General features: G+C 41.2%; 1 protein-coding gene across 2 annotated transcripts in view; it reads right to left on the bottom strand.

The window, feature by feature from the left end:
- Positions 1-870: 870 nt before the first annotated feature.
- The window catches only part of ZHX2 (zinc fingers and homeoboxes 2), a 119,112-nt gene continuing 93,924 nt past the window's right edge, over positions 871-26,058 (bottom strand). For both annotated transcript variants that reach the window (XM_030553769.1, XM_030553768.1), the window contains 2 exons: positions 7,997-10,695; positions 871-2,032 (listed from right to left, as the gene is read on the bottom strand). In XM_030553769.1, coding sequence (XP_030409629.1) covers positions 8,000-10,510 — 2,511 coding nt within the window. In that variant the 5' untranslated portion in view covers positions 10,511-10,695 and the 3' untranslated portion in view covers positions 871-2,032; positions 7,997-7,999. The remainder of the gene's footprint in view (positions 2,033-7,996; positions 10,696-26,058) is intronic.

The following is a 26,058-nucleotide window of genomic DNA, read 5'->3' as shown; positions in this document are numbered from 1 at the left end:
ATTCTGCATTGCGCAGTAGCACAGAATTTCCCTAGGAGTATAGGATGTAGGAGCTCCAGTAATGGATCCCCCAACCCCAATGTGCTAGATGTGATACAAACAAAAAGATGGCCCTTAAATTCCCTAAAATTCCTACTGAAATCAATAAGAACGTTGCTGGTTAAAAGAAAGGAGAACTGAGCCCGAAAATCTTGTCTGCAAACACAACAGAAGAAATCAAATTTCAGTTTTAAGCTCCTAAGTAGTTATTATCAAGCAATGCAAAATGGTAGTTAAAAGCATCAATCGTCCCCTCAAACAAACAAAGCTGTAAGCAGTGGCAACTAATTTTGGTTACAATTTCTAACCTATAAAAGAGAGCTGTCTGAAATTCCTTTCCAGCATTCCATTGCTGCAGTATCTATGGGCCCAGAAATCCCCACTGGAGTCAATTTTTAAAATTTCCCGTTGACTGCAAGGGGAGCAGGCCCTAAGCAAAGATGCTATATAAAGACTAGACTGCAATTTTCACTTGCACATTAGTGAATTTACACATGCGGTTAGACCCATTCAGCTCAATGGGATTACTCATGTGAGCAAGTGCTCACCAAAAGGAGAGTAAGGATTGCACAAACTAGCCTTAAGTAAACAGAGGGACAATGGAAATTAATTCCCAAACCATCTATCCCTTTCAACAATTAACTAAACAACCTTGTTATAAGAAAGCTAGCTTGAAGTGGCTCCATTTTAAGCCTCTGCCACTCCAGTGCCATCCAGGTGGCTAGTAAAAGCCACACTTAGCAATGACTAGTCACAACCAATAAGGTATTTAGCTCCCATCCACAGTGCAGAGATTTTAAATTTAAAAAAAAAAGAGGAAATGGTTACAAAAAAGGTTCAGTCTTTGTTTTATTGAGTTACAACAAATGAGCAACAAGTTAGAAAAGTTGATTTTATTCAAATTCCCTAGAATTATATTTGTGCAGTGTACTGAAATATGGTAAAAGTCTCCAAAAGACAACTAGTCAGATTGCAACATTTTTACCAGCTCTCTCTCATGCGTGCTGGCTCACTCTCAAATAAAAAGGTTAGGGCTATTTGAAAAAAGTGCACTCAGGGATCTAGAACTGATCTAACAATTTAGTGGCCAGGGTTAAAAGAAACGTATGTTGTGCACTACAATATCTAAAGCTGAAGGGCAGACAAAAAAATATAATTCATCTTTGTACTGACTAAAGAAATATGAACAAGTTCATTTACGAAGAATCTTCATTTCCCCATTGTCACTCCTTTTGGGGGTTGTAATGCATGTAAAAAGGAAATAAAAAAGGTGCTCAAATAAGACAGAGGCGTGCTATTAAGGTCGTCAGAGGTCTGTGGCTCTAGTTGGCATTTGATGGTTGGGCAAGGGTGAGATACAACAGTTGGAAAGGAGATTTGCCCCTCCATTGCACAGAAATGTGGCGAGTTAAATAATTTAGCCAGCAGCGGGTATTTTGTTTTTGTTTTTCAAAGAAAGTTGAACAAGCAAGAATACCACAAACCCCTTGATGCATTCGGTGGGCTGAAATGTAAACCGTCATTGGGGTGAAAATCCAGGATCAGCTACTGATGCATCACATTGAAAATTTCAAATTTTTAATATTTTAAAACCGAAGCAGATATAGTGGTTACTAATTCTAAAAACAAAAAGCCCCCAAACCTTGCAATGGGATGATCTGAAAAAGTAACTTGCACCAATTAAAAAGGTAACAAAATTCCCACTTTGTACAAATCAGTTCCAGTAGAGGAGGAGGGTGAGGGGAAGGGAAGCTAGGGAGAAACCTATGTACAAGGACCCTTTCTTCTTTAATGCGGTAGTAGGACTTTGGCACTACAAACAATTCCATATCAGTGCTCCACGGTATTTCTCACTGTGCCTCTGCAAGCATGGTTCGACTCAGAGTTGCAACATATTGGTTATCATGTCCCAAGTAGGAAAATAGACGGTTATCCTGTTTTCAGAGACAGTTTTCCCCCTTGATTATCATGACAGCATGACGGATGGACATCCCTACAAAAATAAAAAATGAGAAATATTTTATTTTTTAAATAAATGATGAGCACACATTCACACTGTCAATGTTCCTCTTCACATTTATAGTGCTATTATATTTTACATTAACTGTACCTTGAGGCCTTCCCAATGTGCCAGAGTTTTACAGAGCATTTAACTGATACTTCCCCATACAGATTTCTAATGCTAACATAAAATAGGCCTGATTCTTCACTGAATCTGTATGATTTAGGAGGGTCTGATTCGTCACTGCTTGTACCTTGTGTAGTCACTGACGCTTCTGTGAAGTGGGTATAATACACTATTGTTCTGAACAAGATGTCAGTGATTACACAAAATGCAAGGTAATGAAGAATCAGGCCCCTCTATGTCACATAGTTTCAGGGCTACCCTCTCTTGCTAGCTTTCCTGTGATTTATTGGCCCCAATGCCTCATGAGTAACAGACTCTTCTTGAAGCAGGGATTTAACAAACCTCTCGACAAACTAAAAGACACCCTGAGTTCTCATGGCATTTCAGATGGGGATGAACTGAAGCAATTTACAATGAGGTTCTTACAGTAGAGATTTGTTTTGAAATATGAAAATTAGTGAAATGTTGAGTCTGGGTGAAAGTGCAAACATCAGTTTACTCTGAAGTGAGTCCAGTAGTGACAGTCAGGCAGATCCTGTACAGTTTTCAAAACCCATCAAACACCATTGTGCTAAAGCATGTTTAAAAACTTTGCGCGAGTCATTCATTCCAGACCTTTTGTTAATATTGCCAATTAGTCTTATTTTCTGAGAGCACCATTCATCATTCAGGGTGCAGGGCAACCCAGTCTGTTAGTGTGTAATGGTGCACACACACAGGTGGTAAAAAAATTCTCAGGCTCTGTTGTCTTTGCTTAGCAAAACTCCCATTGAAATCAATTGGAATTTGCAAATGTTGTATCAGGCTGAGTTGTTTCATCTATTGAGGGATTTACACCCTGCTCCTGAGAGGCACTGAGCACCAAAAGCCGCACTGACTTCAGTGGGAGTTGTAAGTGCTCAGCATCTCAGGATCAAACCCACAGGCCATTCGAGACCATTTTGGGTTCATCCAACCCCTGCTGAGGTCAGTGGCAAAACTTGTACTGACTTTAGTGGGAACAGAATCAAGCACTTAGGGCCCACCCCTGCAGTCCTTATTCCAACATGCAATGACATCAATAGTGCCAGTGGCAGATGCCTTTTAGGATCTAGCCCTAAATCCCTAAAGAAATGAGAACCTGAATGAAAAGGGAGGGAAACCCCAATATTGCAACTATCCTTTTACCAAACCAACCACCCATCTAGAGCTGGGCCAGGCTATGTGACAGGCTGAGTGTGCTCAACTCTCACTGAAGTCAAAGGAAGCTGAGGGCACCAGCAGGCACTGTGCAGTTCAGGGGCTGAACGCACGAAGTGATGTGTACATTTGGCAAACAGCAAGTTGGAAACTTCCTTCTAAGCACTTCTCAGGTTGCCTTTGGTAAATGTCTGTGAAGCACCACTCTGGGCCTGACTCACTTGCAAGCAAGGAACACCCTGCCCCACCCCTGCAGTGAGATAGCAGAGAAGACTGTGGTGGAAATATGGACTGCCGAGAACAAAGAAGGCACATGGAAGTGTTTCAGCAGCTGAGGAATAAGATTCTCATAGGCCAGGGATCGGCGACCCTTGGCACACGGCTCACCAGGGTAAGCACCCCGGTGGCCTGGGCCAGTTTGTTTACCTGCTGTGTCTGCGGGTTCAGACGATTGTGGCTCCCACTGGCTGGGAGTCGCTGCTCCAGGTCAGTAGGGACCGCGGGAAGTGGCGCAGGCCAAGGGATGTGCTAGCCGCTGCCCCCATTGGCCTGGAACAGCAAACCGTTGCCAGTGGGAGCTGCGATTGGCCAAACCTGCAGATGCAGCAGGTAAACAAACTGGCCCAGCTCAACCTGGCCCGGCCCACCAGGGTGCTTACCCTGGAGAGCTGCGTGCCAAAGGTTGCCGATCCCTGTCATAGGCGATGGTAACAGATCTAAACAGCAAGCTCATGCAACTGTCAGAAAAGGGGAAAACCCACATCTTTGTACTGGTGGTCTTTGAAACTAAAAAGCCCTGCTTCGGAGAGAAACTGATCTTGGGACCGCCCCAGTGGGAGACAGCAGTGTGAAGAAAACCAGCAGTAATTACTAACCTTGCTGGCATTATCTATTCCCACTCTCATGCCTGCCCATATTTGTGTTGTATTTAGGACCAAATTCTGCTTGTCTTACTAGCACAAATTGTAAACTGAGGTCAACGGAACTACATCAATACAAAAGTGGTGCAAATCATATCAGAATCAGGACCACTGACATAACTGTGAGTAGGATTAAGGGTCTAATCTGAGGCAGAGCACGTTCAAAATCATTGTCTTCAATGCACCTTGCAGGAGGCACTCAGCACCTGGCAGGAGTGAATTCTTTGCCCTTAAACTGTAGGCTCCTTAAGGGTACAGGTCTTGTGATTCTATGGTATATGATTTAATAATAAATCTTTTTATATTCTATGGGTGGAATTTTCAAAAGCATTCAGTATTGACCAAGCTCTGTTCCCACTGAAATCGGTCAGCAGTAAAGCTCCCATTGACTTCACTGGGAGTAGAGTTTGGGGAATGCCAAATGGTTCTGAAAATCCCCTTCTCTTTCATTCTCTAAAGAAACGTTCACTATATAGCTACTAATAATTTAAGGACCTACTCAAATTACATTTATCCATTAAGAATAACCTAAGAAATATGTGAAATGTTTATCAATTTTTGGGGAAATTTGACATGAACTCTGCAGATAATAGAAGTATAAAAAATGGATGCTGAAAACATTTAGTTTAAAGTAATATCTGGGAGTGGATTTCTAAAGTGCTATTGTTAAATTAACAAAAAAAAATCACTCATTTTCAGTTGACGTCCTGAGTATGAGAAAAAGCACTGAGATTATGGAATCTTATTTAATTTTTGTAGGTTTCAAAGTTCATTAACACTACTCAGTCCCAAATTTAACTAGTTTTCAATTTAATTGCATCTAATCACATTAGGAAAAGAAGGTATCACACTATCTAAGCAATGATCAATCAATAATTAGACATCTATTGTTATTATTAATTCCCCTCACAGTCAATCCTTTAGTCAAATTCCAGTTTGGATAATAATATTCTGCTTAGCAAGACTCCTCCTCCACTTTCACAAGATACAGTATTAATCATCACTTTCTGTCTTAAACTGATGTATAGTGCTGTTGTGGGTTGTTGGAGAGACATATTTTGAGTAGGGAAAAACCAGGGTACTTCCAGTGACTTTAATTGAGTTACTCTGGACTTGCACTGCTTTAAACTGAGAAAAGAATCTGGTCCGGCATTAGGTGAGTTAGGACCAAAATTTAGGTTTAGTTTTTAATACAAGTTGTACAAAACCTGCTATGAAGAGGGGTCAAAGATTAAAAAAAAAAAAAAAGAAGAAGAAAATTAGAACAATCTGTCTCGTGGAAAAAATGAACAATTATTTTCTTTTCCTCCCAATTTGAAATCAGTCATATGTGTTCAGCAGATGAGATGAATGTTCTGCTGTGGAGGGATAGCTCAGCGGTTTAAGCATTGGCCTCTTAAATCCCAGGGTTGTGAGTTTAATCCTTCAGGGGGCCAAAAAATTTGTCTGGGGATTGGTCCTGCTTTGAGCTGGGGGTTGGACTAGATGACCTCCTCAGGTCCCTTCCAACCCTGATATTCTGTGATTTTCTGTGTGTGCCTCCAAGAGCTTGCAGTGATATTTCAGGGGTTGCCAGAGCCAGAAGAGTACAAGCTGCGCACTACTTTTAGGCAAACATACCAACAAATAGTGCCAAGCATGTCAGAAGAACCTCACATTCTGCCACTAGAGGGCATGGGCTCACATTTTGAGTACTGAAGTGATAGATTTGTATGAAGGAAAACAAAATAGATAAAGGCTTCAGGCTTTTATCCAGCACTGGGGCCAATGTGCTAAGAAATGAAGATATTAACAGATGGCGAAGTCTTCATTTCTTGAATAATCTAATAGGTGAAAGTTAACCCAAACCTGTATATGACAGAATCACTCTTCCTTAAATGTACTTTCATTTTACTAGTCTTTATATGAAAATTCCTTGTTAAAAAGATAAACTAGTTAAAATTTAACAGATGTTAAAATATGTTTTATATTTAAAAAAAAGTCTCTGAACACATCACACTAAGACTATCTCTGCATGCAAAAGTTGTCGCAATGGTGTACCAGTGTTACCAGCACCACTGCAAATACTCTTTCTCAGAACAAGTCTAAGGATCAATGAATCCTATATTGCTGCAGTGGTAGTGCGGACTAAAAGTACAGGCAACTGCATCTGCACTGTTGCAATTAGTTCTTCCAGCACAGTCCCACAATGCACCTCTAGCCCCATCAGTGACCACCCTGTGCAATATGCATCATCTCCTGTGCTCAGGATCATTTTCTTACTTTAAACTATTGCAGCTTCTGAAAATTTAATGCACAATTTTTTTTTAATATGGTGCATTGCATGCAATCTCGATGGCCTTTTTAGTTACAAATATTTTTTGCCATACTGGTGCCATTTAATTTTACAAAATGATAGTTTAAACAATCTGCATTATTTTCAAAATGGTTGTTACATCTTCAGATTAATCACCAAGGAGTGATGTGCTGGGGACTTTTGGAAATATGCTTCAAGTAGACATGCTGAAGACTTTGCACTAAGCCAGGATGGGTAGCTTACAGTGGTTCAATTCAACTGAACAGCACAATTTTCTAGTGTAGACAGTGCTAAGCATCAGTCATAGCTTTGAATTTTCTGGGTTTGCTAGAAATTGCACATTTTGCATTTATTGTAGGTCAATGGAAAATTGTTAATAAACTGCAAAACAGGTGTTATTTAACAATAAATTTCTAACACATACATGCTACTTTATTTGTCTAATGGACTAAGGAGAGAGTAGTTTAAGGAGATTCCATTAACAGATTCAGTTACCTCAGTTACACGAGGGTAAATCTAGAGTAACTTCAATGAACTCAGGAAGTCACTGAAGTCCAAAGAAATCAATGGAATTATTCCAGATTTACATTTGTATAACTGAGACTAGAAGCTGGTTCCAAGTCTTCAAACCACACTCCCTTTTACACAGAGAGAGCTTACAATTAGAAATCTTCTTAGCAAATCCCCTGCAGTTCACTTTTACAGTGAGACTCTTGTGAAGAAAAGCTGCTAACCCACATACAAGCCTTGGACTGGAGTAATTCCTGCGCTTCTAGAATACAGTGCCCCATGTCCCTGTGTGTTTAACATTAAAAAGGTCCCCTCATCTGCAGGAGGAAGAGAGCTCATTTGCACAAGTCATTTCTGTTCCCACTTGGCTCAACATATTGTTACTTGCTGTTGCAAGTAACAAAAGAATGTTTTTGAACTGGGCCCAGGCAACATCTCGACCTCTTCTCTGAGCAGGGCAGACTGCTGCTGAGCCAAGATCCATGTTGACCTGTTGCAAAAATAGTCATGGCCGCTATTCACTGGAGATGATCATTATGTGAGCAACATGGATATTAGTAACTATGGTTACCTACTTTTTCTTTGTATGGCTTCATCGGCATGCTTTATATCAAACTCTGAAGAGGTTATGTGAGGTCTATTAAAGGGAGAGTGTTTCAGCTTAATGAGTTATTCCAAGCATCTTCTCTTATCCAGTACATGACATACACCAAAAATATAACAAACAAAGAAAATGTTCCCAATACCTCCCATATTAAATATTTAGTTTAATCTACAGAAGACAGGAAAGCCTCCCTTGTGCTCAGAAATCCAGTAGACACATAACATGCACCAGGAAAGCACTCCTGGGATTTAAATTAAAAAGGGGCTGTTGACACTCAGGACTGAGGCTAGGTCAGACTAACAGGGCAGTGGTAGTGTTACCTGTTAAATATGGGAATTGTCTCCAGATACACTTTCAGAATCAAAATCTGCTAACTCAGCTTGGCCTTCAGGTGCAGTTTGACTCCAGCTGTCTGTACAGTCCGAGACAGCATCATCATCCCCTACTGTCACCTCCACCCAGTTCACATCTCCAGCATCCTCATTTTCCTCACTACCGTGGCCATCTTGGCTGTTGCATTCCAATCTGTCCTCAGTTTGATTGCCTAACAAAGAGTCTTTTGGTGGCTCATAGTCTTCTGTTGATCTCATGACTAGTTTGCCCACATTCTCTTCATTCAGCTTTTTGTGCTCCTGGTAATGCTGCCGAGACACCTGGTTACTGTTCTTTGGACTCTCATTTTGTTTTAATCCCTTTTTCTGGTTTTGCTCATTATGACCCTCCACAACATACTGCTGTTGGTATCGGTCAATCCATTTTAATGTCCCAGTTCTTAGGGAGGATCGATTCTCCTTGAACCAGCGGACTATTTCAGTTCTAATGAGCCCAGTTTGAGCTGCTAACTGGTCATACTCCTGGGGTGATGGCCACTGGGTTCTTGCAAATGTGCTCTTCAGCAAGTGAATCTGCTCTTGGTTTTTTTTGTTAAATGCTGTGGAGGATTCGGATTCAGACAAAGAACTGGGTAGCTGGGAACTATTCAGCAGCTCAGCCGGGCTTATTGTACCATTATGAAGTCTCTGATCTTTATTTTTTTTGTTGGATCCCATAGAGTCCAAGACAGCCTGTTCCATGCTATCCCTTAGCTTTCTCCTCTCAGAGAACCAGGAATCAACCTCTCTTCTGCTCAGCTTGGTTTCCACTCTAAGTCTGTCCAATTCTCCTTGGGTTGGAAAAGAGCTTCGAAGAAAACTTTCTTCAAGAATTCTAAGCTGCTCTTGTGTTTTCTCTTTGAACCTCTGGGGTGTGAAATCTGTGTATGTGTGGTATGTACGCCCGTGCCGGGCAGCTGCAATGGCTAACTGATCTTTTGCTATAGATTCACTCGTGATGTGAACAATGCCCCTTTGACTTCTGTATCTGTGATCACTGAACCATTTCTTGATCTCGCTTCTGGAGAGACCGGTTACTTCTATTAGCCTGTAGACTTCTGCATCGTCAGGAAATTGGCTCATGATAAAACTAGACTTTAGTTCTGCTATCTGTTCCTTGGTCTTTTTTCGGTCATTTGTTGGTGTCAATGGAGCAGCATTCAGCTTGGGTGAGACCTCAGGCACATGAACTACATGTGGACGCTTGGCTTCTGGGGCACCTGACAAGGTCTGTATTGTCCGTTTCTGTCCATGATTAGCAGCAACAGCAAGTGTAATCGGTGAGCAAGAAACTGTTGATCCATTTGACACTTGAGTCAAAACCAGTCCAGTCTGGCCGAGTATCTGGCAAGGTAAAGCTGTTTGGATAATTGGCTGTGGCATTTTTGCAGCTGTCAGATGAGCTGGCAGGACAGTGATGGTTTGGGGCACTGACTGGATGGTTCCATTAAACATCTTCTTTCTTGCCTCTTCTACCTCTTCTGGTGACCAACTTATTCCATGCTTCAAACGCTGGGTAGCAAACCAGATTCGGATTTGCTCCTCTGGATGTTTTGATGCTGCTGTCAACCATGACAGCTCTGCTTGTGTTGGGTAAGGAAATTTATTAAAAGAATTGATCATGGTTGCATTAGTGTCCAGTGCACAGTTGTATTTGGTACTGTTCAGAGGGACCGGAACCTTGGGGACAAGGTTGATATTTGGTGGCAGCTGTACAGAGGGCATAACATGCGCCAATACATCATGAAGAAGGTCAGCTCCGTTGATACAAGCAATAGATTCAGTGGTTTCTGTAATGACACGGGGGAGGGTCCCATCAACATGGTTTTCCATACCTCCCTCTTCTGTCTTTTTGGGACCCTTCTTGGTCTCAACTTTAGGCTTTCCCTGTTTCATAATTGGAGTTTTACTTACATTGATCTCACCATGAAGGACTTCATCATATTCTGCATTTTCTAATCCACTGTTTGTGACAGTGACAACATTATTGGTTGTCTCAATGGATTGCTCTAACACAGTCTGATTATTGCGTTTGATTAATTTCAGTTTAAAATTATTCTCTCCTAGGTGATATTTTGTGTTGTGATCAGATAAGGAATCATATTTTTTGGTTGTAAAGTTACATTCAGCACACACATAGAGAGGGTTGAGGATTACATTTGGGTGCTGTGTGTCAACATGCTCCGTAAATTCATTTAGGTTTTGTGTTGAATAAGGACAGTATTTACATTCATAACCACCTTGGGGTTTCTTGGATTGATTCTCAACTGAGGCTTTTCCATCCATCACTTCACATTCTTTTACAGAGTTTTCTGTATCAGCAGCCCAGCCATCTTTAGAATCCTGCTGGGGAGTGCCAGCACCTCTTTCTTTTAAGGCTTCTCCATCCTCAGGAACAGCCTGCTCCATTAATTCAGGTGATCGCAGCATACATGGAGTTGTTGACTTTCTTTTGCTAGCCATAGCACCTATTATGGTGTGCAACTGTTTCAGACAGTGACTCTCTTTTGGGGGAACAAACCCAAAGAAGCCCTCTCTAATGGCTCTGATTTTCCTTGAATGTTATGGCCTGGTATGTTTCCAAAACAGTTTAAGTGCCATCTGTGATCGTCAGCTCCAACCCCCAAACATACTGGGCTGCATTACACCTGCAAAACAAAACACACAATTAGATTCTTATTTATAATGCATTTTAAAAAAAAAGGTCAGCCCCCAAAACACATGCATCTAGGATTCAACCCTGGATAATGCTGAGCACCCTCTTTTCCTTATAGTAGACGGATGTGAAAACACTGGTTTGCTTCATGTGTTACAAGGCATGAGAACATCTAATATTCTTTTCCCAATTAATTCAAGGGCAGGATCCAGTTGACAAAAGAAATGAGCATCTCAGAATGAAAAATTCATTAAAGGTAGAAAAAGGCACTGGAACAGAAGTCAAGATGATCAGACATAATGTTTAAGACCCAATACAGAGCCAACAAATTTAGTTGGGCAAGGAAGAAGATACACAGTATTTATACATATATCCTTCTTTAGAAGCTGTAGCTTCTATTAACATTATTTTTAAGCCTACAATTTTAAAACTGAATGTGTTTTATATAAAACTTAATTACTTCATACGGTGGCTTGCATAGTAAGTATATGGCTACTGAATGAGTGTGGTTACTAATCCAGGGTGATTTATAAAAAAAGATATATGGTAGTCTCATTTGTGTTGGTACATGCAGAATGGAAAAAAAGAGACCTAGGGCAAAGCAAGTATTTATTTTATACACAGCCACTCAATTTCGAAATGCTACGTCTTGATTTAGACGAGGCTAAAAAAGACAGCAAATTGCTGCATCAGCCCTTCGTGAAGATGCTACAAGTTACAGCGATATAAATAACGTTTTCTTAAAGAACGCTTTTCACTGAAAATCAATAAAAATGACCGAAATTTCTAGAAGGCCCATTTCTCTCTCTCTCACACACATCCACCCACCCATACTGTACTTTGTTCCTACTCGTGTTATGATAAAACTATAAGTTATATATTGAATTTTTCTGAAGGATTTCCTTAGCTCTATTTAACTATTCCAGGGATTGGATTCACATATTGTAGAATTTTGAAGTCCTGATGTTCTGCATGGATTTTTTTAAGTTGTTTTATTTTTTAAAGAACATGACATCAACAGCAGTCAGTAGAATAGCAAACAAGAACAAAATGACACAAGCTGTATTATGATATCTCTGTGCCGATAAAGGGGACGGAATTTAAGTGTCACAACAACTTAATGTACCTAAACCAAAATATTGATGTCAGTGTAAATTTCACTTGTAAGTAAATGGAGGAGTTAAAGGGACATAAAGACCTTCTGAAAATATCTGTTTCTAGGTAATAATGGCAGATTTTTCAGAGGTGCTGAGAACTTGATGTTCCTGTTGAAGTTAGATGGAGCTATGGACGCTCAGCACTGCTGGAACCCAGGTCAAACTCAAAAAAGATCAAAATTCTGCTCTTGGTTACACAGGTATAAACTCAAAATAACTGCATCCATTGGCTTCCATGCCAATGGATTTAACTCTCTAGTTCAAACTCAGGTGATGCTACTTCAGAAATAGGCTTTAAAAATCTTGCAAATGCTATTCACATTTCTAGTGGCTCAGGTCCTGAAAGTGCATCTCACTCACGTGCAAAGGCATTTCTTTAATTCACAATCAAAGCCGGGTTTGGTTCACTTTAGGACCACTCAAGAGCTCAAGCTAGTGCAGAATGTGACTGCCCACTTGGTGTGTGGTGCATCAGGCAGAAACACATAACACCAGAGAACTGCTTCCATGTAAATTTCTGGGTGGAGCTCAAGGTGCTAGTTTTAAGTTATAAAACACTGAATGGTTTGGAACTCAGTTGACTGACTCTTCTCCTTATGCAATGTTGCCAGTGATCAGCAAAGACAAGCACTTGAACTGAAGCCTCCTACTGACAGAATGTTTTCTTTGATGGATCCTTAACTCCAATTTGCTTCCTTCCTTGATCTGTCAGAGCCTGGATTCTGTAAACTTCTGTGCACGCTGCAGAACTAATCTTTACTATGAGGCAGCCAGAGTTCATAGACGGAGGATATACGGAAGGGGACGTACGGATGAGTAGGAGAGGGTCTTTATTTTTGTAGGGGGACTATTAATTGGAGAATTTATGGATCAAGGTCCTGTATGGAAATATTTTAAATTTTCTAATTGCATGTTTTTAAATGCTGGGAGGAGTCCAGAGCCTAGCAGAGACATTGGAGAAATCTAAATTAAATAATGATATAACATTGCATGGCAGTTTTAACTGGATATAGTGTTCTCCTATCCAAGGTTACTGTGCACTATTAAACAGCTATGGCATTCCAGCCCCAAAAGGGCTTGCATTTCAGTGGTGGGTGAAGCGATTCCCTATATTTCACAGTGTGGAGCACCTGGGCACAAAAGGCTCTCACTAAATGTGAATTATTAAAATGGTACAGCAAAAGTGTGGAGGAGAACACAGTTGAAGATGCTGTTTGTTATATAATAGACGTCTCAGCATAGATCCATGCTGTCTTGGGCCTGGTCTACACTACGAGTTTATCTCGAATTTAGCAGCGTTAAACCAAATTAAGCCTGCACTCATCTACATAACAAAGCCCTTTACTTCGGTATAAAGGGCTCTTAATATCGATATGTGTACTCCTCCCCGACGAGGGGAGTAGCGCTGACATCGGTATTGCCATTTCGAATTAGGGTTAGTGTGGCCGCAATTCGACGGTATTGGCCTCCGGGAGCTATCCCACAGTGCACCACTGTTACCGCTCTGGACACAGGGCAGTAAACCAGCTCCCTTCCCAGGTCAGAACCGACCGGGAGCCCGGCTTCACCCTCTCACGTGAAGAGGCAGGAAGCCCTAATGTCTCCTCTCAGAGACACTCAAGAGGGGAAAGAATCTCCTGTAGGGTCTTTACCCTTGGTGCTGTCAGCACCGAGAGCAGGCAACTCTAACTGCCCCTGCACTTTACAAGCAACTCTCATGGGGCTCTAAAGCAGGGACCTGACTTCCCGCAGCAGGAAGCTCTCCTCGGCACTGGCACCATTATTCCATCCAATCTGAACTCGGATGCACTGGCCAGGTAGACAGGAAAAGCCCCGTGAACTTTTGAATTTCATTTCCTGTTTGCCTAGCGTGGAGAGCTGATCAGCACAGGTGACCATGCAGTCCCAGAATCAAAAAAGAGCTCCAGCATGGACCGTACGGGAGATACTGGATCTGATCGCTGTATGGGGAGATAAATCTGTTTTATCAGAACTCCATTCCAATAGACAAAATGCCAAAACATTTGAAAAAATCTCCAAGGCTATGATGGACAGAGGCCACAACAGGGACTCAACATAGTGCTGCGTGAAACTTAAGGAGCTGAGACAAGCGTACTGGAAAGCCAAAGAATCAAATGGACGCTCACAAAGGGAGGGGCGACTGACTGCAGCTATCTGTAGCTATCCCACAGTTCTGCTCGGGCAATCCAGGGAAAAGGGTGCAAAATGATTGACAGAGGGAGGATTGACTAACGACATTTACCCATAACCACCCACGACAAATTTTTGGCCTCATCAGGCATTGGGATCTCAACCCAGAATTCCAATGGGCGGGGGAGACTGTGGGAACTATGGGATAGCTACCCACAGTGCAACACTCCAGAAGTCGACACTAGCCTTGGTACATGGATGCACGTTGCCGAATTAATGTGCTTAGTATGGCCGCATGCCCTCGACTTTATACAATCTGTTTACAAAAATCGGTTTCTGGAAAATTGGAATAATCCTGTAGTGCAGCCATACCCTTGGTCACAGTCAGCTTCCTCTCATCACCTTTTATTAGTATGGACAGCTCTGTTCTACATCCTAACAGAGACATTGCTTTGGCATGCTGGGGAAGTATGCTAATGCATATTGGCCCCAGTTCAGCAAAGCACTGACGGATGTGCTTAATGTTAAGCACATGTTTAAGTCCCACTGGGACTCAATGGGAATTAAGCACATCTTTAGGTGCTTCAATTAATAGAGATGGGACTGTTTCATGTGTTTCAGGTTAAGCATATGCTGAAATGCTTTGTTGAATCAGGGCTATTATATTCCACGCTCCTCTGACCTGAGAGCACCAATACTGTACACCAGAAAGGATAATGCTGTCCATATCCCAAAGCCTTGCAGAGTCTGATGCGATACATTGGGGTACTGTACACATCTGGATTGACTCATATAAGAGATCTCTTTTTATTTGAAGAGTTCACACCAGGGGGCCGAATTCAGGTTGCATTATGTGCATTATGATACAGACTTTAATTACATGGTCACATACCATTTTTACTGCAGGCCCCTGTCTCCACTGAGCATCACTGGTAGCAACAGTTGTTTTGTGGAAGTAAAAAGGGCTCATCCATTTTCACTACCATTGTGCCTAAATCTGCTCAGAGCTAGGTTAGATGCTGCAACGGTGAAATCTTTTGCTACCACTGGTGGTGCTGGGAGATTGTTAGAAAAGTGCTGGGGGATGCAAGACCATCTATCCTCATCCCCCTTTCATATGTGACAGATTATTCCATCAAAAAGAACAAATTCAAATTTGCTCATAGAAGAAACTCATTTTTATACTGCAGTGATCACAGTCAGTTTATTAATAAATTATAAAGCCAGAAGGGACCAATTTGATCTAGTCTGATCTGTTGCATAACAGGCCATAGAATTTCCCTGAAATAATTCCTCTTATATGTTTCAGTTTCCATACCATGGCAAAATCCAGACATCACACAATGAAATACAACTGCAGAACCATTTTATAATTATTTCTAAGCTTCCACTATTCTTGTTCTAAAATAAAGATTAAAAGAGAGAGAGAGAGAGAGACAGACAGACAGACAGACAGAGACAAAGAGGCCACTTTGGTTTTTAGTCATCTCCCTTTCTCACTTTTCACTTCACCACTTTGAAATAATAATACCATCTAGTTCTTCAGCCACAGAGCTCAAAGTGCATTATCCCTGCATTATCATTATCCTCACTTTACAGGTGGCAAAACTGAAGCACAGAAAGATGAAGTGACTTTCCCAAGGTCCCCGAGCACGCCAGTGACAGAGACAGGATTGGAACCCAGCTCTCTCAATTCCAAAGTCTAGTGCTCTATCCACTAGGCAACAGTGCCTCCCTAAGAACATGTTTTATTTTATTTTGGTTTTGTTTTATTTTCTCTAAAAGAACCATGTGGTAAAATCAGCAACAGAAAGAGAATCTAAGAGGCATCAAAGCCAAAACAAGACTTATTGAACGTGTGCATGTGAGAATGCTCGGATAGAGTGGAGGAGCTGAGATACCACAATGATGGGTACATTATAAATAGCTACACGGACAGATGGATAGATAGATAGATGTAGAAGAAAGCAAGACATTGTTCCAGTTAAGATTGTGATTAAGGTTAAAAATTGTACAAGGCTCCAGTTGGGCATGGTCTCAAATAGCTTTTACGGAGAATGATGTGGAAAGACTTTTTTTTCCTTTTAACCTATGGTTTGTAAATTTATTTTTAAGAATTAGTTTTTCTGCTCAAAAAAAGTTGTGACCCTATGTGCAAATTAAGGACAAATCGGATGCTTCCCTTTAGAGATCTGTAAAAAGAAAACTCTAGTCTGATCATCCGTGTTTACTTGCAGGAAAAGATCCACAGAAGTTCTCCCCAGTCTCAGACATCAGTGAGATCTCTGTGATGGCACAGAAAACCACTTTGACCCCTTGACCTTTACGTGAGATGGCCTGCCTGCAAGAGGAGGAAATATAGGGCACAAGTCTCTAGAGCCCATGAAGATGCATCTCAAACCAGCTGATGCATACATTGCCTTTTGCTGTCAGGGTGAGGAAAACATCTCTCCAGCACTTGACCTCCTCAATGGGATGTCTGCCAAAGTGTAGAGACGTTGTGAATTCAGATGTCCATGGCGCCTGCCCCTCCAATACCTTGGCTCACGTCTCATTTGGGATAAATTAATATAAAGTTGTTAAGAAGCCCCCTCCGACCCTGAAGCTACCAGTCAGTTCTTATACCAAATGAAGATCACATATGCCAAATCTCAAAGAATCACACCATATGAATTTGGAGGGGCTGCCACATCTAATTTAATAGCTTTTCACTAGGAATGTCAGAGAAAATAACACAAGTGTCTCAGAGCTTTCAAAAGGAAGCATCTTGTCAGGACATCAAAGCCCACAAAAGATGGCTTTTAGCTTTGTTGGGTCTTCTGACAGAGTTGTTAAATGATTCTGCCTCTGCTCCTCTGAAATGGGCACCTCAGACTCTCCTGTGCTTAAAAGTTAACTAGATCAGCCGCTAAGGAATAATACCAACTTGCTAGCACAGGGGTTCTCAACCTTTTTCTTTCGGAGGCCCCTCAACATGCTATAAAATCTCCATGGCTCACCTGTGCCACAACAACTGGCTTTCTGCAAACAGAAGCCAGGGCTGGTATTAGGAGATAGCAAGCAGGGTGACTGCCTGAGGCCCCATATCATAGGGGTTCCATGAAGCCACATTGCTCAGGCTTTGGCTTCATCCCTGGGTGGCGGGGATCAGGGCCCTGGGCTTCAGACCCATGCAGTGAGCATCGGCTTTCTATCCTGGGCTCCAGCAAGTCTAATGCTGGCCCTGCTTGGTGGCCCCCCTGAAACCTGCTTGTGGCCCCTCAGGGGGCCCTGGACCCCTGGTTGAGAACCACTGTGCTGGCATGAGTCACCACATTGTACCAACAGATGGCTGTTTCTGTAACTAGTAATGATTTAAAATCAAACAAACCCCAAACTCATTCAGCTACAGCCTAGCTTTGTTCTACAGCAACAAACAAATCTACATAGAAAACAAAAAAGTTAAACCTCATCTCACAGCCTTCATTTAATTTTTCAAAAATACTACGATTTTTAGGAGCCAAATTCATCCCTGGTATGAAGCCAATGGTGTTTTGCCAAGAATGGATTTTTATTTTTTTTTGCCCTAGTCATGCACAGCCTCCCTCACCACAACCTAGTCTGTTTTGTTGTTTATGTTTCATTATCATTGGGAATCCATTGACCTTCCTTTCAGTTGCTTTTGTTGACAGAAGCAGTCTCAGGCAGTGTGGGGGTGCAGAGATGAGCTGTTGTTACTGGTGCTCCACCACAGGAGCCATGGAACTAGGCCTCAGCGAGCACAACAGGCAGAGAGGCCTTAGACCAGTGACTCATTCAGGCCAAGCATACATGACTCATCTGAACATGGGGATGAAATATAGACTTCACACAGCCAAACCCTGGCCTCCTTCCTGCACCCCCACCCCCTCAACCTGGGCTGCCATATTTCCTTTTTGTCTCGCCACGCTAGAACACAAAATCCTGGTATTAAAGCTAAAGACAACAAAGGTTAAAAATGAAATCACTTGTCTCTAAACACACAGGTGTGTGTGTGTGTGTGTGTGTGTGTGTGTGTGTGTGTGTGTGTGTGTGTGTGTGTGTGTGTGTGTAGTAATAAGCATCTTTCCTTGGCCCTGCTACTGACAACTGATTTGAGCTGGTGCTGTACAGGTCAAAAGTGACCTGCTCCTTTAAATATATCTTCTCAAAAATCCATTACAGCATTTGCATGAGTGGCTACAGTGAACGGCTTTGTTACTGCTTAGTTCTGGGTCAGAATAACTCAACTTCCCCCTCACAATGACTTTTTAAATAGGAAAATGGCTCCACAGAGCCAGACTTGGGGACAGAGTGTCAACTGATTTTGTGCATCCATGTGAGAAAAAGCCCCAGACTTCTTAGTTGTTTCCTTAGGCACTGAACAGAGGGCAAGAGCGGGGCCACTGATGAGTTCTTAAGAACCATACAATGCAGCAGTCTGCAAAAAATGAACCAATGCTTTGGCCAGATCTACACTAGAAAAGGTTTGCCAGTATAGCTATACCAGTGTAACTATACCAGGAAATCCTTCCAGCATAGATGCAGCTTATACTGGCAAAAAAGTGCTTTTACTGACATAGCTTATGCCAGTTCCCTGAGGTAAATAAGTTGTACTGGCAAAACTACTTTCATGCCAGTATAACTGTATCTACAGTAGGGCTTTTGTGGGTATAGAAATGTAAAAAAAAAAATCCACTCCCCTATCTGACATTTCTGTCCTGTCAAAGGTTTCTAGTGTAGACCTGGCTTCAGGAGTTGTTCTAGCCTAGGACTGATCAGACCAAGAATCAAAATTCTTTACCTGCTGAACGCTGAGCCTCTTGAGAAGTGGGCATTAGCCCCTCTTCATACCCTCACTTTCAACACTTGTGGCCCTAACCACTGGCCAGTTGCACCTCCTAATTTCTACTTTGGGGCTCCCTCCCCACAATTATCTGCTTGAGGAACAGTGCTCCCTCTAAGCTGGCTCCCCAGAGGAAGCAGCAGAGTGGAAATTTCCCATGCAGTTGGGATACTGCCCATTTGCACAAAGCAAAGCCAAAACCCAGAGAAGAGCAACTGCAACCAATGTGACAGAGAAGATGAGAGGTGCCTTTGACTCCAACAGGCAGAATATGAGGGGCGTGAGAAAGGTATTTCTTCACATCATCAGAAATTGTAAGAAACCTCTCCTTAAAAAGCAATAAGGAAAATCTTCATAACTCTGGGAGAAAAGAGAAAGACAGCAGAAATGGGACTATGCTATACAGCATCCTACAACAGTATCAAAATTGGCCAGATCTGACAAATGGGTAAGGGATGAAACCCCAAACTGTTTGAAACCCTATCCTCAGTGAATCGTGCCTACTGCAGATTGATACCCGAGAGGTCTGTTCGTCTTTTTTTTTTTTTTTTTGAAGAAAAATTACATCTCCCTCCCCCCCGACACACTTTGGCATCACTTGTATGGCTTATCACGCTAACAGAATCTAACTGATCTGTCTTACTCAGTTGTCTGCTCTGCCATACATCAACACAGAGGGACCCCAGTACCTGCCTTCATCCAGAAATTTGTGGCATGGGAAAGAACAACAATAATCTAAAGAAAATATAAATTTAAATGAACAAACAAAAAATTGGGGTTTCACTTCCAAGAAAGGGTGGAAGTAGTGTCATCACTTTGAACAGGGAGGTTGGGATCTTTTTTAATAATCTTTTGGTTTAATTGCTCAGTAGCCTAATCTCCATAAAAAGTATGTTCTTGATAATAAATTTCCTGAACACAACAAACAGTCACCACAACTCAAGGAATGAATTGCGCCCTATGACTCAAAACTGTAACAATAAAAAAGCTACAAGAAACAATGCCCCAGATTGGATGTCTAATTTCACTGAGTTTTGAGCTGCCTCACACAGTTCTCCAATTCTTTTCTTTGGAACACGTTCCTCACAGTGAGTTACAGATGAAGCAGCTGGGGAACACACGTTAGGGACATCTCTGAGCAGCCAAGTCTTTATGCCTTCAGGTTTCAGGATATTATCCCAGTTTATAGTGCAACAAATCAACCTGATTGAAAAACAATTACAGTCTACATTCATTACTCTTAGATGCCATTCAGATATTGTTTCTACCAACTCACAAACTGCACGGACACTTTATAAAGTAGAAAATCAGTTGCATTGATTTCCTCTTATCAGCAGAATTTCTTACCACTATCAGTGCTCTAAAGCCCAGCACTCTACAATGCTGCAACTACTCTATACCTGAACTGGCTAGTTAATTTCTGACTTGCTTCATTGATAGCTTCCTCTCCCCATACCTTTCAGACTTGTGCTTGCACATCATCTACAAGATTCAAAGTGTGGATGTGCATGCTTGACTTTGAAACACTTGATTTCAAAAAGGCATGGCTATGCAAAAGTCATACTCGAGGAGTTTAGGCCAGAACAGATTTTAATTAACATTACATGATCAATCATCATACATTTCCCCCCTTATTTTTCCCCACACAAAGACCATGGGAGGGGGAGATGGTAAAGGTGTGCAGTATATTAGAGTTATCCTGTCCCCATTTAGAAAAGCTAAATGAATGTTCATAATGTTGAGATAATATTTATTCCTTTACAAATCCAGGGATGTGGGATGAGAGTTACATTTCAGGGTATGAAAAGGAACCTACACGGGATAGTGTTTCCTCCCCCCACAACGGTTTTTAGCGTGCAGCTGTTACAGTAATATAAAAAAGCATATCAACTAGGATAGCGAAAATGCCATTAGATTCTACTGTAATTACATGCTTAGCACATTTTAATAATGTACAGGGGAATAAGCACAAGTGGACCAGGGCAAATGAGACCCATAAGAAGATTCATATATAGCAGCTGGTTGTAACTTACATGATTTACAGAAGAAAATAGTAGTAGAAGGGGAAAAAAATGGGAAGATCTCGTACTTGGAAGTTGGAGCACAGTTTACATTTGGACAATGTGTTGGGGAATACAGACTAGATCTTCTAAACCAGGGTTTCTCAAACAGGGGTTGCTGCATGTGTAGGGAAAGCCCCTGACGGGATGGGACGGTGTGTTTATCTGTCCCGTCCACAGGTCCGGCCAAGGGACTTACTGGCCACCGCTTCCAGCAGCTCCCATTGGCCCAGAGTAGCAATCTGCGGCTAGTGGGAGCCGCGATTTGCCGGACCTGCGGATGGGGCAGGTAAACACACCGGCCCGCCCGCCAAGGGCTTTCCTTACACAAGTGGCAACCCCTGTTTGAGAAACCCTGTTCTAAACTTTTATTCATGTTGGAGCTGGCTAGAGGCTTGAGACCCTTCTGATTCTTTGTAGGTTGAATAAAATGGAATTAGAAGAAAGTGGAATTAGAAGGTGAGGGTTCTGAATAAGATTTATAATACTTGTGTGGAAATGTTAATTTATTAGGTTAATGTTAAAGATAAATGTTTGTATAATTTGAATTACTCTATTATTTTTGCTTCATGTATGTTAGTAGTGACAAAATGAAACTTAAAAAAAAATTATAGTGCCATAAACAGAACACAATTTGAAAACATCCAGGTGTTCATGATTATGGCTGTTTTTTGACACCTAGAATTCTAAACAAAAAAAGTGATTTGTAGTTTTTCTTTCTTATAAAATCATATGGGTCAAGATTCCAAAAGCGACTAGTGATTCTGGGCGCTCTACTTTTTCGGCATCTGACCTGGGAAAGTAGAAAGGGCCTGACTTTCCGACAGCTGGTGCTCAGCACTTTCCGAAAATCAGGCCCTCTTAAGATGCTCCTTAAGGTACCTTTAAAGGAGGCACCCCAAATCACTAGTCACTGGTCTTCATCACCCTAGCCTGTCAATTAACTACTGAACAAGACTCCATGTTGTTTTTTTGGGGGGGGTTGGGACGGTGGGTGGGAGGAGGGGACATTTTCAAAGGCACCAAGGGGTATTGACTGCAGAGAAAGGATGACCCAGTGGTAATAGCACTAGCCTAGGACTTTGGAAACCTGAGATGAGTTCCCTGTTCAGCCACAGACTTCCTATGTGACCTTGGGCAAGTTACTTAGCCTCTCTGAACTTTAGTTCCCTATCTGTAAAATGGAGATAATAGCAATGCCCTACCTAGTAGGGACGTTGTGAGAATAAATGCGTTATAGACTGCAATGCACTTTGAGATCTACTGATGAAAAGTGGTTGGTATTTATTATTATTAAAGCCAATAGGAGTTGTGTGACTAACTCCCCTCTGTGCCACTGAAAATCTTCCCCTTTGTCTTTAAACAAATTTGGCTTGTATATGACCAGTGTGATAGTGATCTGGGCTTATAAATGGTATAAAATCATGTATACTGGGAGATGCCTTATCAAACCAAGACATACCAGTAAGTGTTATATAATTTACACAGCTACTTTGTTCTCACTGCAGATTTTTAAACTATAGATGACAGCAATTTGAAGACTTTCATCATGAAAAATAAACTTTGTCATTTGCATTGCTGAGAGTCCAAGGCCTCAAACAGAATCAGGGCTACGCTAGCTATTGTACATACACAAATGGACAGTCCTTTCCCGGTTAAGTTTAATATTAAACTAAAATACTGTGTGTCATGACTTTTTAAAAAAATTCCCAGCTAGGATCATCAGCCAGAATATTTACAGTTGATGCCTTAAAGTTAGGTGCTTAAATCCATGTTTAGGGTCCTAAATATAAGTGCAAAAGACACTCACTAGTCCCAGTAAAATCAACGGGAGATTCAGGTTCTTAGCATCTTATCAAGCTGATTATATTTAGGTGCCTGAGTGCAGTTCTAGGAGCCTGCCTCTCAGGTCAGCCTGACTTTGTATTTTGAATCATCATGGAATAATTTGTCTAAAATGGAAGTTTCTCCTCTAACCCTTGTCACTTGGTGGTTAGTTTACACTCTGAAACATAATTATTTGCAGTACAGTAATGCATGGTGGTTCCACCAATGATGAGGGCCTCTGTCTGGCAAACATTGCACATAGTAAGAGACTGTCTCTGTCTAGAAGAGCTTACAGGCTAAACAGACAAGGGGTGGGCTGAAGAATGGACACCAGGAGGTGAAGTGACTTGTCCAAAGTCAAACAGCAGATCAGAGCTGGGGATGGAATCACTGTGTCCATACTTCTTGTTCAGTGCTCTATCCACTGGAACAGACTGTTTCTGCAAGCATGGCATGAAGGTTTATATCTTTCCAAAACTATATTTTTAAATATCCTACTTATTTATAATAGTAAGTGTTCTCAATAGCCACAGAAATGTCTAACCTCTTCAAATCCTTGGCCTCAATTATTTCCAGTGGCAGTAAATTCTACAGGTTAATTATGCACTGTGTAAAAAAAATGTTGCTAGTAAAGTTGTGGTTTTTGTTTGTTTCTTTTTGTTGTGTGTGTGTAAAAAAAATAATCACACTCTGGATTTCTAAAAAGAGTTTTTAAAAACTTGACTGAGTTTTCTTTATAGGAAAAGTATAAAATTACAAAACAATTACCCTAGCCACTCTAATTCCCTGCCTATTGAGCTGGTCGAATTTCCATCACTGGATTCAACTTTCTCCATATTGGCTTTAACTGTGGGCATAAGATGGGAGGCATGTGATTTACAGATACAGAATAGAAAACGTATTTCTAGATAGGACCCTCCACTACACTGAGTAAACCCCAGCTGCATCCACATTTGATTTTACATGGAGAAAATTATTTGTTTGAGTATTTAGTTTCTTCTCTTTTGAAGCACATTTGATGCCTTTACAGAAGAGTGAGTTATCCTGGGGTGGGTGTGAGGGTGGGTTAAAGGATCACTCTTCATTCTAGCAACTTTTAGAAACCAACTCCATTTGTTAACATCTAAATGGCACCTCCTGGGTTTCCTGTCTCCTTCCTGTGATCTCTTCCATGACAGCTTTTCCCCACCTACATGGAATACATTCTCACCCTGAAGTACTTTTATCCACTTTAAACATAAGGTAAGAACTCTACCAGGTTAAGTGTCCCCAGACCACAAGGAAACTGGACAGTCTAGGATCTAGCCAGGTCCTTCATCATTTGATTTCTTCTCTTCATATGTTTACAGTGCTTAAGCAATAGGACAAAGTGTTTACCCCTTTGTGTTTCTAGCACCAGTCTTCTCCACAAATACGTCTGTGTCCACTGAGAATTGTACAATATTTCTGCCTAACCAGAAAAAAAAAAATCACCTTTTCCATGCAACAACATCAATTTACAGGCACTCATGAATACTTTTGAAGTTGAATTACAAAGTTAAAGAAAACAGGGTTAAGCCCAGATGTACCTGCTGGACATTCCTACTGTACGGGGCATTCAGCACAGAAACAAGTTTTAACTGCCTTTTAAAAAGAGCTTTAGTTTGTTGAAAAATAGCCCATAAAGCACTGTTCTCTGGCTTGACGAACACAACATATGGCACATGTCACGAATGATACAGGAAGCCAGGAAGTGCCCAGAGGATTTCACAGAGGATTTCACAAAGGAGAAAACTTATCATTGTGCTAAAAGCACCCCCACTTCCCCACACCTCCTGCCTCTCGTACACCTGCATAGTTGGGGCATTCAGTGCCTGATTTAAGTCTCAGCAGAAATGTCAGGGATTAAATATATGCGGCGACTCACTTCTAAATGTGATTCCTGCAATGAAGGTTGAGGCACGCTGGTGATTTGCTGTGGAAAAGCTTTCCCTGCTGTACCTGCCCTGTGAATTTTGGGCTTCAGTTTCCAGCATCAGCAATCTGATACCTTTCACAAGCACTGAAAACTTTTTAATTTGGAAACAAACAAACAAACAAACAAACAAACAAACAAACAAACAAACAAACAAACAAACAAACAAACAAACAGAAAGGAACAAAAAAACCCTGCAAATAATCAAAAGGACATGTTTGAATGACAAATACCCACTTCACCCCCCACCCTCCCAATAGACTTTTGTTTGAGTAGCTTATTGACCAGTTAGGAAAGTTCTTAGTAGATACCTTATAAAATGGAACAATAAAAACAAAAGACTTTTTAAAATGAATGATGTACATTGGTAACTCATGCTTATTCAATGTGATGCTCTTTCTCTCTCTGCTGACTGGGTCACACAGAGAGATCAATAAGCCTGCAGAATCAGCCTTGGCTAAGAGAGATGGGTCTTTTAACTCACGCATAAGCTATTCATGCTTTCAGATCCAGAGATTCTGGGTTTGATCCCTGCTGTTGATAACACACTCATTGTGCTGCCTTTACATATTGAATACCTCTTCAGTGTTGCCAGCAGTTGTAATTTTGTGATATTTGAAGTTCTTAAAGCCTCAGCACCAGAAGGCAAATTGAAAGAACCATATTGGTGTGTCTGGTATAAAAAAAAAAAAAAATCATGATTTTTAAGTCAATTTCATGATTTTTTGGAGCCTGGCTCATGATTTTTGAAAGCTCAGGGTTTGTAATATTACTTTTGCATAGGAAAATCTAGCAGAGGTGGAAAGCAAAATAAATGTTTTTTATACTATATATATAAAATAAGGTGCCATCAAATGCTTAAGAAGTTTCGGTTGCATGGGTAGCAACCCATCAAGATGCATTATCAAAACATATGGATGGGCCGCATGATTTAAATATTTATTATGTAGTTGGGTCACTATTTAACTACTTTATTTCCTTTCTCCAAGGGGCTTCTGTATGCACTTCATCTTTACATTGCTGAAGGAGGATCACTATTTCTCTGAGCCTTTTTTCACAGATCAGGAGAAAGTAATCTGAGAATGGGATAGCTTAAAATCTTCCTCTCACATGGTGGTTTCAACCTTACTCACAATATACTGCTGTTTTCCCCATTTCCCTTATTTTCCTCCTTTAACTCTGCGTTGCCACTGATGCCACCTATCATTTGTTCATTTAAATTGGCAAGGTTTCTGAAGCGTGAACTTCAGTTAGCCTAGAGCCTTTTTTTAGCATCTCATGACAGGTCAATAGTTCCCATTTTTAAACCACCGGTTCCAATCTGGAATTAAAGGAAACCAGATTTAAAACCCCTCTACTAAAA

Source organism: Gopherus evgoodei, chromosome 2 (assembly GCF_007399415.2).
Source record: "Gopherus evgoodei ecotype Sinaloan lineage chromosome 2, rGopEvg1_v1.p, whole genome shotgun sequence".
NCBI classification, from domain to species: Eukaryota; Metazoa; Chordata; order Testudines; family Testudinidae; genus Gopherus; species Gopherus evgoodei.
Note: the sequence above shows the minus strand (reverse complement) of the source record. Positions and strands in the feature narration are given on the sequence as shown.